General features: G+C 34.6%; 1 protein-coding gene across 1 annotated transcript in view; it reads right to left on the bottom strand.

The window, feature by feature from the left end:
• Positions 1-14,637, bottom strand: part of UTRN (utrophin) — a 543,338-nt gene that overhangs the window by 49,835 nt on the left and 478,866 nt on the right. Inside the window, exons 60-62 of the mRNA XM_052646047.1 lie at positions 14,396-14,597; positions 7,848-7,933; positions 2,136-2,293 (exon numbers count right to left, since the gene is read on the bottom strand). Coding sequence (XP_052502007.1) covers positions 2,136-2,293; positions 7,848-7,933; positions 14,396-14,597 — 446 coding nt within the window. The remainder of the gene's footprint in view (positions 1-2,135; positions 2,294-7,847; positions 7,934-14,395; positions 14,598-14,637) is intronic.

Here is a 14,637-nt window from a genome sequence, read left to right as displayed (position 1 = left end):
TATAGAACCCTTTCCAAGTCACTTAAATCAAAAAATATTTAACGTTCATCAAGGAAAAAAATTTTAGAATTGGAAAAGAGAAAAAGAAGAAATTGTCATATACAAAGAAGAAAAAACCCCTCAATATCTTAATAGACCCAGATTTAAAAAAAAAAAAAACTCAAAACTCATACAATTCTAGCTGCTCTTCACATAGATACTTTAAAACTATAAAACTCATTCATCTAAGACTGCAAACACTGAGAAAGTAAAGACTCACTGATAAGTTCCCAAACTTGAAAGCCATTGTAAATGCTAAATAAAAGCTGTTATTTCTACAGTTTGCCAGTTTTTCTTATAATTCTCTGATTGGTTTTATGTGATAGAAACAAAACATTACAGATTAAGCTGAAGACCTAATTTTTACTTGCCACTCTCCCCACAGCATTCACTTTCCTTTTTCTGTAGAAGAAACTGCTATCATATATTTATATAAATTTTTTTTCAGTCATTTTTATAAATTTTACTTCATATAAATGAATCCATGACCCCCAAAAACTGTTATCCCTCTGTTATTTTTCAGTCCTGGTATAACATCACACCAGGAGCACATTACCGTGAATATATTTTGCAGGATTTCCAAATGTATTGTGATAAATTGTTTGAAATGTCTTGGTGTCTTTTTAAATCCTAAGACTAAGTAATTTTCACATGTGCAAAGTTTAATTTGTACTAACATCTATCTCCTGCTGTTGTCAAGGTCATTCTATGAACCAGCACATACGAGAATCATATTTAGAATTTTCATTTGGTATTTTTTGTTATCTTTAAAACAACAAACAGGGCCATTATAAAATGTAATAACCCATAACATCAATTCTTCTTAAAGAGATGGTGTAGGCATTTTTCCCTCAGCAGTGACAAATCATTGGATATGCCATGGAAAAATATCTACAGGCTTATAGTTTATGCATATGCATAACATCAGTAGTAAGATTCCTAAAATGCTTTTCTATACAGTAAGCATCAAAAAGAAACAAACATGCTTTTCCTGTTTAATAACAGTAACTTAAATCAGTATAAAATTTTATATAAAGGAGAATATACATCATTCTCCTTTTGTACATATGTCTCAAAGGAAACAATGCAATTTCAACAACATCTTAATATTTTTAAAAAATCTTGCCTATAGGAGCTCAGGGCAATTTTATTCATTTATTTAATAAACAACTATTAAGTAGCTATGATGTTCATGACACTGTAGATAATGATACAACAGTGAAAAGACAGAAACAGCTCTTGTTCATGGAGGTTTGTTGTTCATTTGCTAAGTTGCGTCTGACACTTTGAGATCCCATGGACTGTAGCCCGCCAGGCTTATCTGTTCATGGATTTTTCTAGGCTAGAATCCTGAAATGAGTTGCGATTTCCTTCTCCAGGGGATCTTCGCTGATCCAGGGATCAAACCTGTGTCTCTGGCACTGGCAAGTAGATTCTCTATCAGTGAACCACCAGGGAAGCCCTCATGGATCTTGGGTTTATACAGAAGAATAATCCACTAAATCACTAAACAGATAATTATATAATTCAGTATGTAATTATCAATTTTAATGAGCATGCGAAGAAGGCAGAGGAGATTCAGGTGAATATAGCAGGCACACACAGCTTCATCTGAAGGAGTCAGAAGTTTTTCAGAGGATGTGAGATTTAAGGGACGATCTAAAGAAGGAAGAAGGATTAGCAATGAGAAGAGAGTTTGTGGGTAGACGGTAAAGAACATTCTGAACAGAGGGCACATGTCCAAAGAGATCAGCACCAGAATGAAGGGATTAAAACAGCATGACTGGACAACAGACAGCAAGGGGATCAGCGGTACAAGATAAGGTCGGGGCAAAGGCAAGGCCTAATCATAACAATCTAGTGGTGCACGGTCAAGATTTGAGGTTTTATCATTGAGGGACAGTGAGTCTCCTTGAATGGGTTGCTGAATCTTGAATTAAATGTGCTTTAAGAACTAAAATATACACTTCCTGGGATGGTATCCAGCATCTTCCACCACCTGGTTTCAGCCCAAGACCCCTGTTTCATTTCTCAGAACATCCTCAGTACCATTCCCCACACACTCTACACACCAACGATCTTTCAGAAACGTTTACCTGTTGGAAGCAGCTGCGAACGCTGGGCTCAATATTACTGCCCCCGAAAGCTGCTACCTCCCCCAGCTGCCGAGGGATCTGGATCGCATCGTGCAGTAACAGGCCCAGCTGCCTCTGGTCGCACATCTCTGTGGGCCCCGCCACTTCCTTAAAGAGATCTACAAGGAAGAGAGGAGGGCGGTTAACTTCCCATACTGATCTTGTAAGTAAAATATACCTTTGGTTGTGTGGGATGAACGATGCAGACTGAAAAAAAAAAAACTCATGGGGACATGGATTACGTTACTTGTCTCCTGAACTCTGACAACTTTGATATTCTGTATATTTGTAATTAGGAACTGGTTAAGCACAAGTTTCCTAAAACAATCTACTGTAGTACATAAGTATATATGAACAGACCAATAAATATAAATTTCCTTTTTAAATGGCCAATGTATGTACGTGGATTCATTCAATGGTCTCAAATAGGTTTCCCTTCTTATTGAAAAAGAGAGAGCTAAAAACCAAGTTTTCTTTATGACTTGTCAAAGGAATGAATGTACCTGAAGTAGCAAATCTCTTAAGTTTTAAAAGATTTGTTCATCAACTTTTCGCGTTCACTTCTAAATTCAGTATTTATTAAACATAGGTATTTCAATTTCTTTTAAAGTTTCTAGACTCACATCTAATTTGCAAAAGAAACTTTGAACAGTGCAAGAAATTGTCTTTTTTTTAGGTTATTTTTTAGACCCAATCAGACTCTCATTCCTTATTAGTGATAAAAATTATTTTTGTTTTACTTCACTTTATGTAACAAACTACATTAATTCCAATGTAAAGGACTTAAGAAAAATACATACTTTCATAGTTCTTAGGCTTTTCTATTCATTTAAAAATGTTTAAAAAATATTTTTAATTCAGTAAAAATAAAAGCTTTTCTCCCTCTCAGTATTGGCTTATCTTCATCACTTGTAATATTTTGAAGAATAAAGTTGTTACCATATTTCCAGCAACAAAGTTAGCATACTTAAAAAAGTTACTTTTGGAGTAGGGAGAAATTTCACATAAAAACTTCATTATAGAAACTAATGCTTTTGGGAAAGAAATTTTCAAGTTCTAAAAATTCAAAATTGTACAGATTCTAAATGGTTTTCATATGAAGTTTTCCAAGAATAGAAGAAAGGAGAGTAAATATTTTTTGGATCCTAAAAACCATTTTCAAAAAACACCTGATAAATGAGTATCAGATCAATATGTCTCATTCCTCTGCCCTCCCCACCTTTTTAAAGAGACTAAGGATAGATTTAACACTGTCAACAGTAAATTTTCAAGCAAATAAACCAAGCTCAGTGATATTGACACAGTAATTATAATGAAATATGACTTTAATTAAAAGTATACATATGGAAAGCAAATTCAATTAAAATAAATTTAATTTTTATCATTTGTTCACTTAGATTTGGTTAGAGTTTACTTGTTTCTTCTCATTTGTTAAAAATAAGACCATTCTAGCCAAAATTATTTATCCAGAGTTCTTATTTTTAATCGAAAGATAATTGCTTTACAGAATTCTGTTGGTTTCTGCCAAACATCAACATGAAACTCTCACTGTTTGCAGCTGACGTGACACAATACATAGAAAACCCTAAAGATACTATCAGAAAATTACTGGAGCTAATCAGTGAATTTAGCAAAGCTGTAGGATACAAAAATCAATACACAGGAATCACTTGCATTTCTATATGCTAAAACAATGAAAAATCAGAAAGAGAAGTTAAGGAATCAATCCCATTCATAATTGCAACAAAAAAAATATTTAGCAATAAACCTACCTAAGGAGACAAAAGAACTGTATACAGAAGACTATAAGATACTGATGAAAGAAATCAAAGACAACATAAACAGATGGACAGATATTTCATGCTCCTGAGTTGGGAGAATTAATACTGTGAAAATGGCTATACTACCAAATGCAGCCTACAGATTCAATATGATCCCTATCAAATTACCAATGGCATTTCTCACAGAACTAGAACAAAAAAATTTCACAACTCATATGGAAACACGGAAGAACCCAAATAGCCAATCTTGAGAAAGGAGAATGGAGCTGGAGGAACCAACCTTCCTGATTTCAGACTTTGCTACAAAGCTACAGTCATCAAGACAGTATGGTACTGGAACAAAAACAGAAATATATATACCAATGGAATAAGATAGAACCTAATAGAACTTAAAAGCTTGTGCACAGCAAAGGAAACCATAAACAAGGTAAAAAGACAACCCTCAGAACGGGAGAAAACAATAGCAAATGAAATAACTGACAAAGGATTACTTTCTAAAATATACAAGCAGCTCATACAAGTCAATATCAGAAAAACAAACAATGCAATCAAAAAGTGGGGAAAAGACCTAAACAGACATTTCTCCAAAGAATACATACGATGGCTAACACACACATGAAAAGATACTCAACATTGCTCATTATTAGAGAAAGGTAAACCAAAACTACAATGAGATATCATCACACACCGATTAGAATGGCCATCATCAAAAAGTCCACAAATAATAAATGCTGGAGAGGGTGTGGAGAAAAGGGAACGCTCTTGCACTGTAGATGGGAATGTAAACTGATACAGCCACTATGGAAGGCAGTACGAAGAGTCCTTTAAAAACTAGGAATAAAACTACCATATGACCCAGAATTATTATAATTCTCAGAGTAAACCTGTTTCTGGGATGAGGCCTCTGATATCAATACAGAGTTGATGCATACATGTAATAATAATAATCTCTAGAGAGAAGTGCACATGTTCAGCAAGATCCATCCTGCCCACCTTTCCCCTCTTGAGGAAGACTGCTACACTACTATGCCACTAGTAAGCTAAAACTACACGCAAAACAGAAACGATTTCCTAACATTCCGACATATTTCTGAATTCTCATAGAAGTTCACATTTGGATGTTACAATCAGATACAACAAGGAGCGTCAGGATGTGGGGATGGATCATAGGAAAGTCTCAATCTAAATATAAATAAGCAAAAAAGAGATGCAAAAGGCCATTTGAAAGCATCTTTGTAAAATGTGCTTTGATGAGGCCAGGAAACCACTGAGCTATAAGCAAGAAGGCCAAGGTGCTGTTAGAACCTAATCAAGCGACATTCTCAGGAAGTCACAAAGAGAAAGAGGGTGTCACCGGGGTAGACACCCTGACATGAACCATTGCAAAATCAATGTTCAGATGGATACCAATTCACCCAGAAGAGCAGCTCTGCCCCTGAGTTTGGAGAACAAATTGTCCTGAATATCAATTCCAACAAAGAAAATAATAATGAGAAAATGTTCTGATATCACTGGGAAAATCACAACTGGAATCAGAGTTGCTAAGGACCTCAAAGTAAAAAACAAACAAAAAACCCCAGAATATTCTGAGTCTCAATACTCTCAAGAAAGATTTAAAGATTTCAACCCTTAAATTTCTTATTTAATTTATAAATGGCACGTGCATGCATGCTGTGTGGCTTCAGCTGTGTCCAACTCTTTGTGACCCCATGGACTGTAGCCCACCAGGCTCCCCTGTCCATGGGATTCTCCAGGCAAGAATACGGGAGTGGGATGCCATGCCCCACTCCAGGTGATTTCCTGACCCAGGGATTGAACTCGCATCTCTTATTTCTCCTGCATTGACAGGTGGGTTCTTTACTACTAGTGCCACCTGGGAAGCCCCCTAAATGGCATACTTCATGGGTTAAATTAAATATCAGAGGTTTTCATTGCAGGGCTTCCTCTTCCCCTGCCACAATCTGAAACTTTAATGTTGAATTATACAGAGTATTAAGTTTACCGATATTTGTGGAAAGTGTGTCCACTGTAGTTCAAGTGTATGAGTACATGTATGCTGAAACACCTCCTCATTTGAAAGAGTATACATTTCAGAAGTATGTGTAGATAAGAGATTTTTTTATATTGCATAGAATTTGGTTTCTGCTCTAACCTACAGACACCATGTTGTAACTCTTTTGGCCTTAGATGACTCTCATAATCAGCTTGAAAAATAAAGGGAGGAGGAGGAATGGTTGATCTAGAAAAATAGATCACCATTACATTTTAATAGTATTCATGATAAACTCTGCAGTTGTATTTACACTCTTTTCAGAGTAGGTTGAGCCCCATGACATAACTGTAACTTTTCAACAAACCCTAAATTCTTTCAGGAACACATGAAAACAGCAAATCACAGTTGATTTTAAAAAGTCCGTTTCTAATCTGATACACTGATGATTTCATTAACATTTTTCTTTCTCACTCATTATAGTAACAACATTTTTAGCTTTGAAAATGATATCTTTTGACAATTATGATGCTGAAGACAATTTAAATTCTAGATAAAGTGCCACCATGCGAAAGTCTGGGTAAAGATTTTTTCTGCATGGTTTACTGAGTTCTGACTCCATCAAGGCACCTCACCTCCTGATCCTACAATCAGCTTTTCATTTCGTACAGATCCACAGCTCTTTTCACTGGCATTCCTGTCAAACTGTGTAAGAACAAGCCATCATGATCTAGCCCTGGAATTCAAAATCAAACCACCTCACAGCTGTCCCAGAAAATAGATGTATTTTAAAATGTATTCATGTTCAGTGAAGATACAAAACTAAAATTATAGAAGCTGAGGTCAAGTATTCTCTTCTCTGTGGTATCTCCCATTCATGAAATATCCCCCTCTCCCTCTCTCTCGAAAGCATGGATAGATGTATCTGTACAGAATCACATGAGGCTATGCAAGACATAATCAAGTAACTCATATTTTATGGATATAATTAAATTTTAAAATTTACAGGAATTAAGAGTTTGGAGACATAGCAGTATTTACCACCATTTATTCAACAACTACTATTTTAGGTAATTACTTTCAAAGCAAGAATTATTAGTTTCACTCTTCAGTTGAAGATTTGCTAAGTTTCAGCTTCCTGAAATGTGAAATGGAAGTATTCCTACTACCTCTTAGCTGTTGGTATTCAGTGGAATCACCCAGCCACTAAGTGGTAGAGCCGAGATTTGAAGGCAGGTCTTCCTGGCTCCTAAGCCTGTTCATTTCCAAATGCCAAGATGCTGACCTTTATTAACTGATAGTTAAAAAGTCACCACTGACTTATTTGCTGAATAAAAACAAATATAACAAAAAATTTTTTAATGTTCCACTTTTAATTTTTTCACACTATAAAATATAATTATTTGTCTCACTGTAACTATCTATAACAGTTATAGTCCATCCTGATTCTCTTAAGCATTGGAAATATATGGAAATAGAAAAGGCTGTAGCTTTAGAGGCAGAAAAATCTACAATCTAATTCTAGCTCCACAATTAGTGTCTCTGAAGCCTTAACTAGATTTTTAACCCATCCCCAGCATGATTCTTTTTTTCAGCTAGAAGATGGACATCACAATGCCTATATTATGGGACAATCATTCAAAGAATTAAATGAGATATAATCTGAAGTTGGTTCTTATTCTATCAAGGCACCTCACATCTTGATCCTATAAATCAGTTTTCTATTTCATAGAAATCCACATCACTTTACACCGATACCCTTTGTTTAGCCTAGTACATGTATAGTCAAGGATTTTTTAAAAATGGGAACTGTTATTACTAGCAAATCACAAAAGTAAATATACAATAAGTTGTTATTATTATTACTAAAAACAGTACTGGTGGAGGAAAAGTCTTACATACATCTGTATTTTTCTTCTAATAGGCCTTTGGAGAGAGCAATCAATCCAATCTTCAGACTCTGCACTCTTATTTTTCCAGTCCGGCCCCTGAAATTGTAAGAATCTCAATGTGTTAGATGTCTTTAAAACTGCATAGATATGTTAATTATTCCTGGATGTCTATTTTCTTGAGGGTAAACCATAAAAAAGCTGCATCTTAATGCAACTTTCTATTCAATTTTATTAATTACTCTTAAGTCCATACCATAAGTTCATGACAAATTGTAACAGTATATTTGACTTTGTCTGGAAACAATATACAGCCTAAAATCACTTTACACAACATATGAACTAGAAAGAACAAAATAGAGCAAAATCAAAGTGCTAATTATAAAGCTAAAAAGATTTCATTTTTACAAACACTGAATTAAAATTTGTTAATAATTATATATGCAATATACAAAATAGCTACTGATATATATAATATGCATGTGGCAATATAGTAAGAAAGGGATAATGACGTATCTAAAAACAGATGTAAAAAACCTGACTGGAAAATTAGCTCTATATTGAGGGTTTATAACCTGTTGAATACTTAAAACACGTGGTCTTCATTGTTTTTTTTTTAGCTCTGTCAATGTGGTTTCTATAAATTACTACTGCAGTTATAATAGTCAATGATCTTAAACACACAGGTGTACAATCTTTATTTGGGGAAGTATCAAATTACAATTAAATACAAAATGTATTTAATTAACCCTAGGAAATAGCTTCATATTATACCAAAGAGAGACCATTTCAATTTAACATATACTTTGACTAGAAGAATAACTTTATTTTATGTTTAAAAGCACGGAGTTTTATTTTTTTTTGTTAAAGAATTTTAACAAAAGTTAAAATCTTTTGTTAAAGTTGTATTTATTCTTTTGTTAAAGAATAAATGAGTTGTTTTATCAGATGTCATGCTGTACTGGATCTTGGGGCTGTGGAAGGGAAAATGCAGAAGCTACAAACACTAATAACACATGATCCTTGCTGTGAAATAACACACAGTCTCAAAAAAATAAAGATATAAAGACTGCTATCTTTACTATTTCATATAAACAGGATCAGTTTTCAATTTCAGTTTTGATTGTGAAGTTTCCATACACAAGTACAACACATTCAAAACCTATAACTAAATGTTTACATAATTATATGAGTACATAAAATGTAGTAATTCATAACATTTAAAAACATATAAATATTTGTCTCATTTAATTTTAGGTAGTCTTATTGCCAAACTGGACTTAAGTCTGGCTTATTGATATTTTTATTATTAATGCTAATTGATATCTTTCCTTCTCAAATTATAAATATTCAAGTAAGTTTCTGTATTCACACTATGACATATAAAGTATAAAATAAGTTTATAGTAAGGAAAACATGCTTAAGGATTAGTAAAATGTTATTTTCAAATAGTCCCTTGTGGAAATTCCTTGACTGTCCAGTGGTTAGGACTCTGTACTTTCACAGACGAGGACCCAGATTCAATCCCTGGTTGGGGAACTAAGAGTCTGCAAACTGTAGGGGACAGCAAAAAAAAAAAAAAAGAAGTCCCCTGATAGCCTATACTTTATAATCTAAATCATACCCAACAAACATACTGAACCCTTGCTATATATGTGTACAACATTCAGAACTGACCTATGAAATAACTAATACTTAAATTTTAAAATAAATATACCCATTATAAGCAGAAATCTACTATATACACATGCCAGTTTCTCACAATTATAGAAATACAGGTTTCAAATTAGCCTTAAACTGAGCCCTGCTATGAAGTGTGTTTCTACCGCATATTTTTAAGGTCTTTCCTAATTATCACATGAAAAGAAGACTGTGTCTGTTTTTTAGCCTCCAAAACCCAGGAAATTATATTCTCTGGACAATAGACTTGCAGAAAATAACAAAACGCTGTGCAAATAGACTAGCACATGAATGTGGCTAAGAACAAAGTAAGCCCTTAAGTGGCAAAAAAAGATCAAACTCATACATATTGGAGGCTGACCTCCAGTCTATGGTGACAGGACCACAAAGGATCACCATCAGGAGACTATTGAAAATGTCAATCATCCATTCATTGGCATTATGAAGGCTTACTGAGGTCCCAGCATTGTTCTGTGCACCATAAGTGTAAGATCCGATTCCTACCCATGACCAGCTGGACAGGTGAGACAAGAAAACAGCTAGAGGATCATCAGGAAATACAAGACCGTTCTTGCACATGGAAATGATCAAATACAAGATCACTGTGGCTGACTAGTCCTTAATGATTGGTGTTTAGCCTAAGTATGTTAGCCTCACAACATTTGATAGAGAAGATAAGTCTAAAATCAGACATTGAAGACATGACACGGCTGAGCTACCCTGACTAGGAGAAAGCAAATTATCATAGGAAAAGCCCAGACAAGGGGACAGAGGAAAGGGATTTAAGCACTAAAGTCAAGATTCATCAGGTACAGCAAGAACTCGCATCAAGGGTAAATGACTGACAATGTTGCCGAGGTTATATGGAGCCAGATGATAGAGGGCTTTAATATTAAATATGTTGCAGAATTTGAAAGAGAATAGGGAGACAATAAAATTTTTCAGTGAGTAACATAGCCCTATATTTCAGTATTTAGTTCCCTGATAGTTTTCATAAACTCTTCTGAAATTAATTCAACCAGAAAGATATATACTATACCTTATAAATAAAATTATATCCACTTTGGATAGTGGGGAAAATGACTTAACAATGCATCAAATGAGATTAATATTTTCTGCAGGGACAAAAATATTTAAACCAAATAATCCAGACTACTGCTTTAAATCTTGATTTAAATAAATTCAATTTCCATTAAATTTAAAAGGAAGATTGTGGAATTAAGACTTTTTAGCCCAGGAAGATCAAGACTGAGTGAGGCTGTGAACACATAAATGGAATCAATCTTATCTTTATAGTTTATAAGGTACTTTCTAAATATACTAGATCATTTGCCCTTCACAATCACTTATGTATGAGAAGCAGAGCAGACAATTTTATCTCAGTTTTTCATCTGAAAAATTGAGATGCCAAAAATTAAGTGGTTGCCAAGTTGTAAAGCAACCAGAACCTAAAATTTGAATTCTTATCCTCCACAACAGAAGAAAATAGACTTTTTTTCCAGACAATTTAGAATATTAGAAGGTGGCACATGTTAAAAGCTGAAAGAAACAGCAAACAATATAATTTATAAAGTCCCGTTTTTCTTAGATATGGCAGTATAGTAGGAAAAATCAAGTGATCATCAAAAAACCTGGATACTAGTTACATACCTACCACTAATATACAGTAGGTAGCTGTGGATAAATTGTCTTATCTCATTGGGTCAGTTTCTCAATCAGTAAAACGAGGACAGAATGGAAGATCCTTGAAGTCCTTCTGCTTCCAGAATTCTAGGACCTTCTGTGTGTGCATCATTTGTTATTTCAAGAGCTGGCTGAATATATTTCAAGAGCTGAAAATACAAGGTCTTGTGGCAACATGCTACACAAAGCAATGCAGTTATATATATATATATCTGTAGTTAATAGATGAATGTCAGATTAACTGAATGAAGAGAAGAGCTTGGTCATGATACCATTTCCAAGGTTCAGAGACTTTTTAGGGGTCCATAATATCCTGGTGCATTGGATGCAGTACATCACAGTTCTATCAGTTTCTCAAAGGAAACTAATGACTTGAAAACAGCTAATAACTCTTGTTTGAAGTGAAGTGAAAGTCACTTACTCATGTCTGACTTTTTATGACCCCACGACCTATACAGTCCATGGAATTCTCCAGGCCAGAATACTGCAGTGGGTAGCCTTTCCCTTCTTCAGGGGATCTTCGCAATCCAGGGATTGAATCTAGGTCTTCAGTATTGCAGGAGGATTTTTTACCAGCTGAGCCACAAAGGAAACCCAATATCTCTTATTTAGATAAATGAATAAGTCATAGTTGCTACAGAAATTTGGATAATTAACTCTGGCCATCTGAGACTACCATCGGAGGAGTAACTCTTTTCCTTAGGTGAATTAGCAGCATTTCTCTTCAAAATGGAAAACTCAGTTGAACGGCCACTGCTCTATCCAGCATGGTTGTTGCAGTTTCTTTGGCATGCTGCTGTTGTTCAGTAGTTAAGTCATGCCCATCTCTTTAATGTCTCCTGGAGTTTGCTCAAACTCATGCCCATTGAGTCAGTGATGCCATCCAACCATCTCATCCTCTGTCACCCTCTTCTCCTCCTGCCTTCAATCTTTCTCAGCATCAGGGTCTTTCCCCATGAGTCAGCTCTTCACATCAGGTGGCCAACGTATTGGAGCTTCAGTCTCAATATCAATCCTTCCAGGGAATATTCAGGGTTGATTTTCTTTAGGATTGACTGGTTTGATCTCCTTGCTGTCCAAGGGATTCGCAAGAGTCAAGGACTCTCTTTGGCATGGAAAGGGGATAAATCCTAAAAGCTCTTTTCTTTTAAAAAGGAGAATTTCAAAATACTGTCTTTCTAAGTAAGAAACACTTATCTCTGTGTTGCATTTCTCATGTGTTCACATTTGATGGTAGAAAGTGATAATATGCCAAAATTTAACTCCCTGGAATATGAATCACAACACTTCACACACTGCTTCCTTCCCAACTAAGTGGCACTATTCCTTTTGGGCAGTCCAGTGAAAACAGCATATGTACATGTTATGGACTGAGCTACATTCCCCTAAAACTGATATGGTGCAGTCCTAACTCCCAGTACCTCAAGATGCAACTAAATATGGAGAGTCTTAAAATTTGCAGTTAAGTTAAAATAAAGCATAGAGGGTGGGCTCTAATCCACTATGGTTAGTTAGAGTTCTTAAAGAACATTAGGACACAGACACACACAGAAGCAAAACCATGTGGGACACAAGGAGAAGACAGCCATTTAAAAGCCAAGGAAAGAGGCTTCAGAAGAAATCAGCCCTGCTGACATCATGAGTTTGGACTTTCAGCCTCCAGGACTGTGAGAAATAAATTTCTGTTGTTTAAGCTACCTAGGCTGTGCTGTGATACTTCGTTACGGCAGCCCAAGCTGACTAACATAGTGTGTTAGAGTCACAGATAATGCTGAAAGAAGGAGGGCAATTTAACATCTTCTTCAGTTCTTCCTTACAATATAGATTGAAAGGCACACATCTACCATACACCATAGGCTAATGAAGTTCTTAACTATAGCTTTCTGAGACATAAAATTAAGTGATAAGCTTTGTAGATAAAACACCTAATTGATCTGTTATTTTAGTGAATTTACTACAGAAAATGTCTTACAGGTATAAAAAAATTGAAGATCAACTTAACAGTGAATTAATGCTAACAGTCATGTTTTATCCTAGAAGTATAAAAATTGGAGTCAAAATGAAATGTATTAAAATGTATTAGACAAGGAGATAGCAAAGCCCATGTTCATCATGGTAATGGAGATTCATGCTATCTGTTCTTCAGTGAGTTTCTTAAGAGCTCTCAACCACACAATGGCGATTTGATTATTACAAAAGGCTTTGTTATGATATTCATAAGTAATGGAAGATGAAAGATTTTTCTAACCAAAAGAATAAATGAAGTTTTAATTAAATCATCCTGAAAGCTATTGTAACTATCATTTACTTCTTATACAGAATCAATCAGCTGCTTGTATTTATGAACTATCGTCTATTTTCTATCACTCTAAATCAAATAAAAAACCAACAAGCACAAATTTTCATATAGCTAATTAACAGAAAATAACTTTCAGAGTCTGAGAGAAAAACAAAAGTTCTAATTTTCTTATTTCATCTTTGCATACTTTAACCCCCTATCAGAAGAATGAATAATTCCTAATGTTTCAGAAATGTCAGCCCACAGCAGGGCTTTCTAGAATTGATTATTTCACAAATGCATTGTCACATTCAAGAAAGTCAAATTAATGGCAAATGAGTCATGCTGGAAGTAGGGAGTGCTCTCTATGTAACACTGAGTATCTAATTAAATTGTAGATATTAGAGTAGCCTAGAGCATAAGTTATTTAAAACACAATATATACACATAACCACAATTGTAACAAATAAAGCCAATACCAAAAGAGAAATTAAATCCTTTTAACTGCCATCCAAATTGCTCTTAAGTAGTCATACAAAAAAGTGCAGAGTGGATTATTATGAACCAATAAACTTGTAAACTCAAAACAATACATATTAAATTTTTTCTTTTGAAAAAATACTATAAAAAATTGAGGAAGGAAATCAGACTTTTTTCATTAGGCTTCCTCTAGCATGGAGACTAAAAACACTACAAATTTGACAGTCTTTATAAACTGAAGTAAGATCTTAAAATCATAGAGGGACATTCTTTTTTGTTTCATTGTTGGTTAAGAACTCAATGTTTAGAAAGTCATTCCTTCTCAACAATTAACGTAAATATTTCCACTGGGAAAAGTACTTTGAAAGTACTTTCTTAAAAATTCAGTTACAAAAATTCAGATATATGATTATATTTTAATGGGAAAAATGCAAACTTACGTATCATATACATTGAGTAGCCAGTTGAGACACATATCCACGCAGAGAGGAACGTTGACCAGGTTCTTATGCATTTGCTCAAGGCCATCATAAGTTGTTGTCAGACAGTTGATGACATCTGGAACGCTAAGAAGCTGATCATTTTGGTTCAGTTTGTGCTGTTCGAAAACTTCATTTGTTGTATTCAACTCTAAGAGATCCACTGATCAGGTGAAAAAAAGGAATATGTACAGTCACTACAT

The sequence above is a fragment of the Budorcas taxicolor genome, chromosome 9, assembly GCF_023091745.1.
Source record: "Budorcas taxicolor isolate Tak-1 chromosome 9, Takin1.1, whole genome shotgun sequence".
Classification (NCBI taxonomy): Eukaryota; Metazoa; Chordata; class Mammalia; order Artiodactyla; family Bovidae; genus Budorcas; species Budorcas taxicolor.
This window is presented reverse-complemented; position numbering and strand designations above follow the sequence as displayed.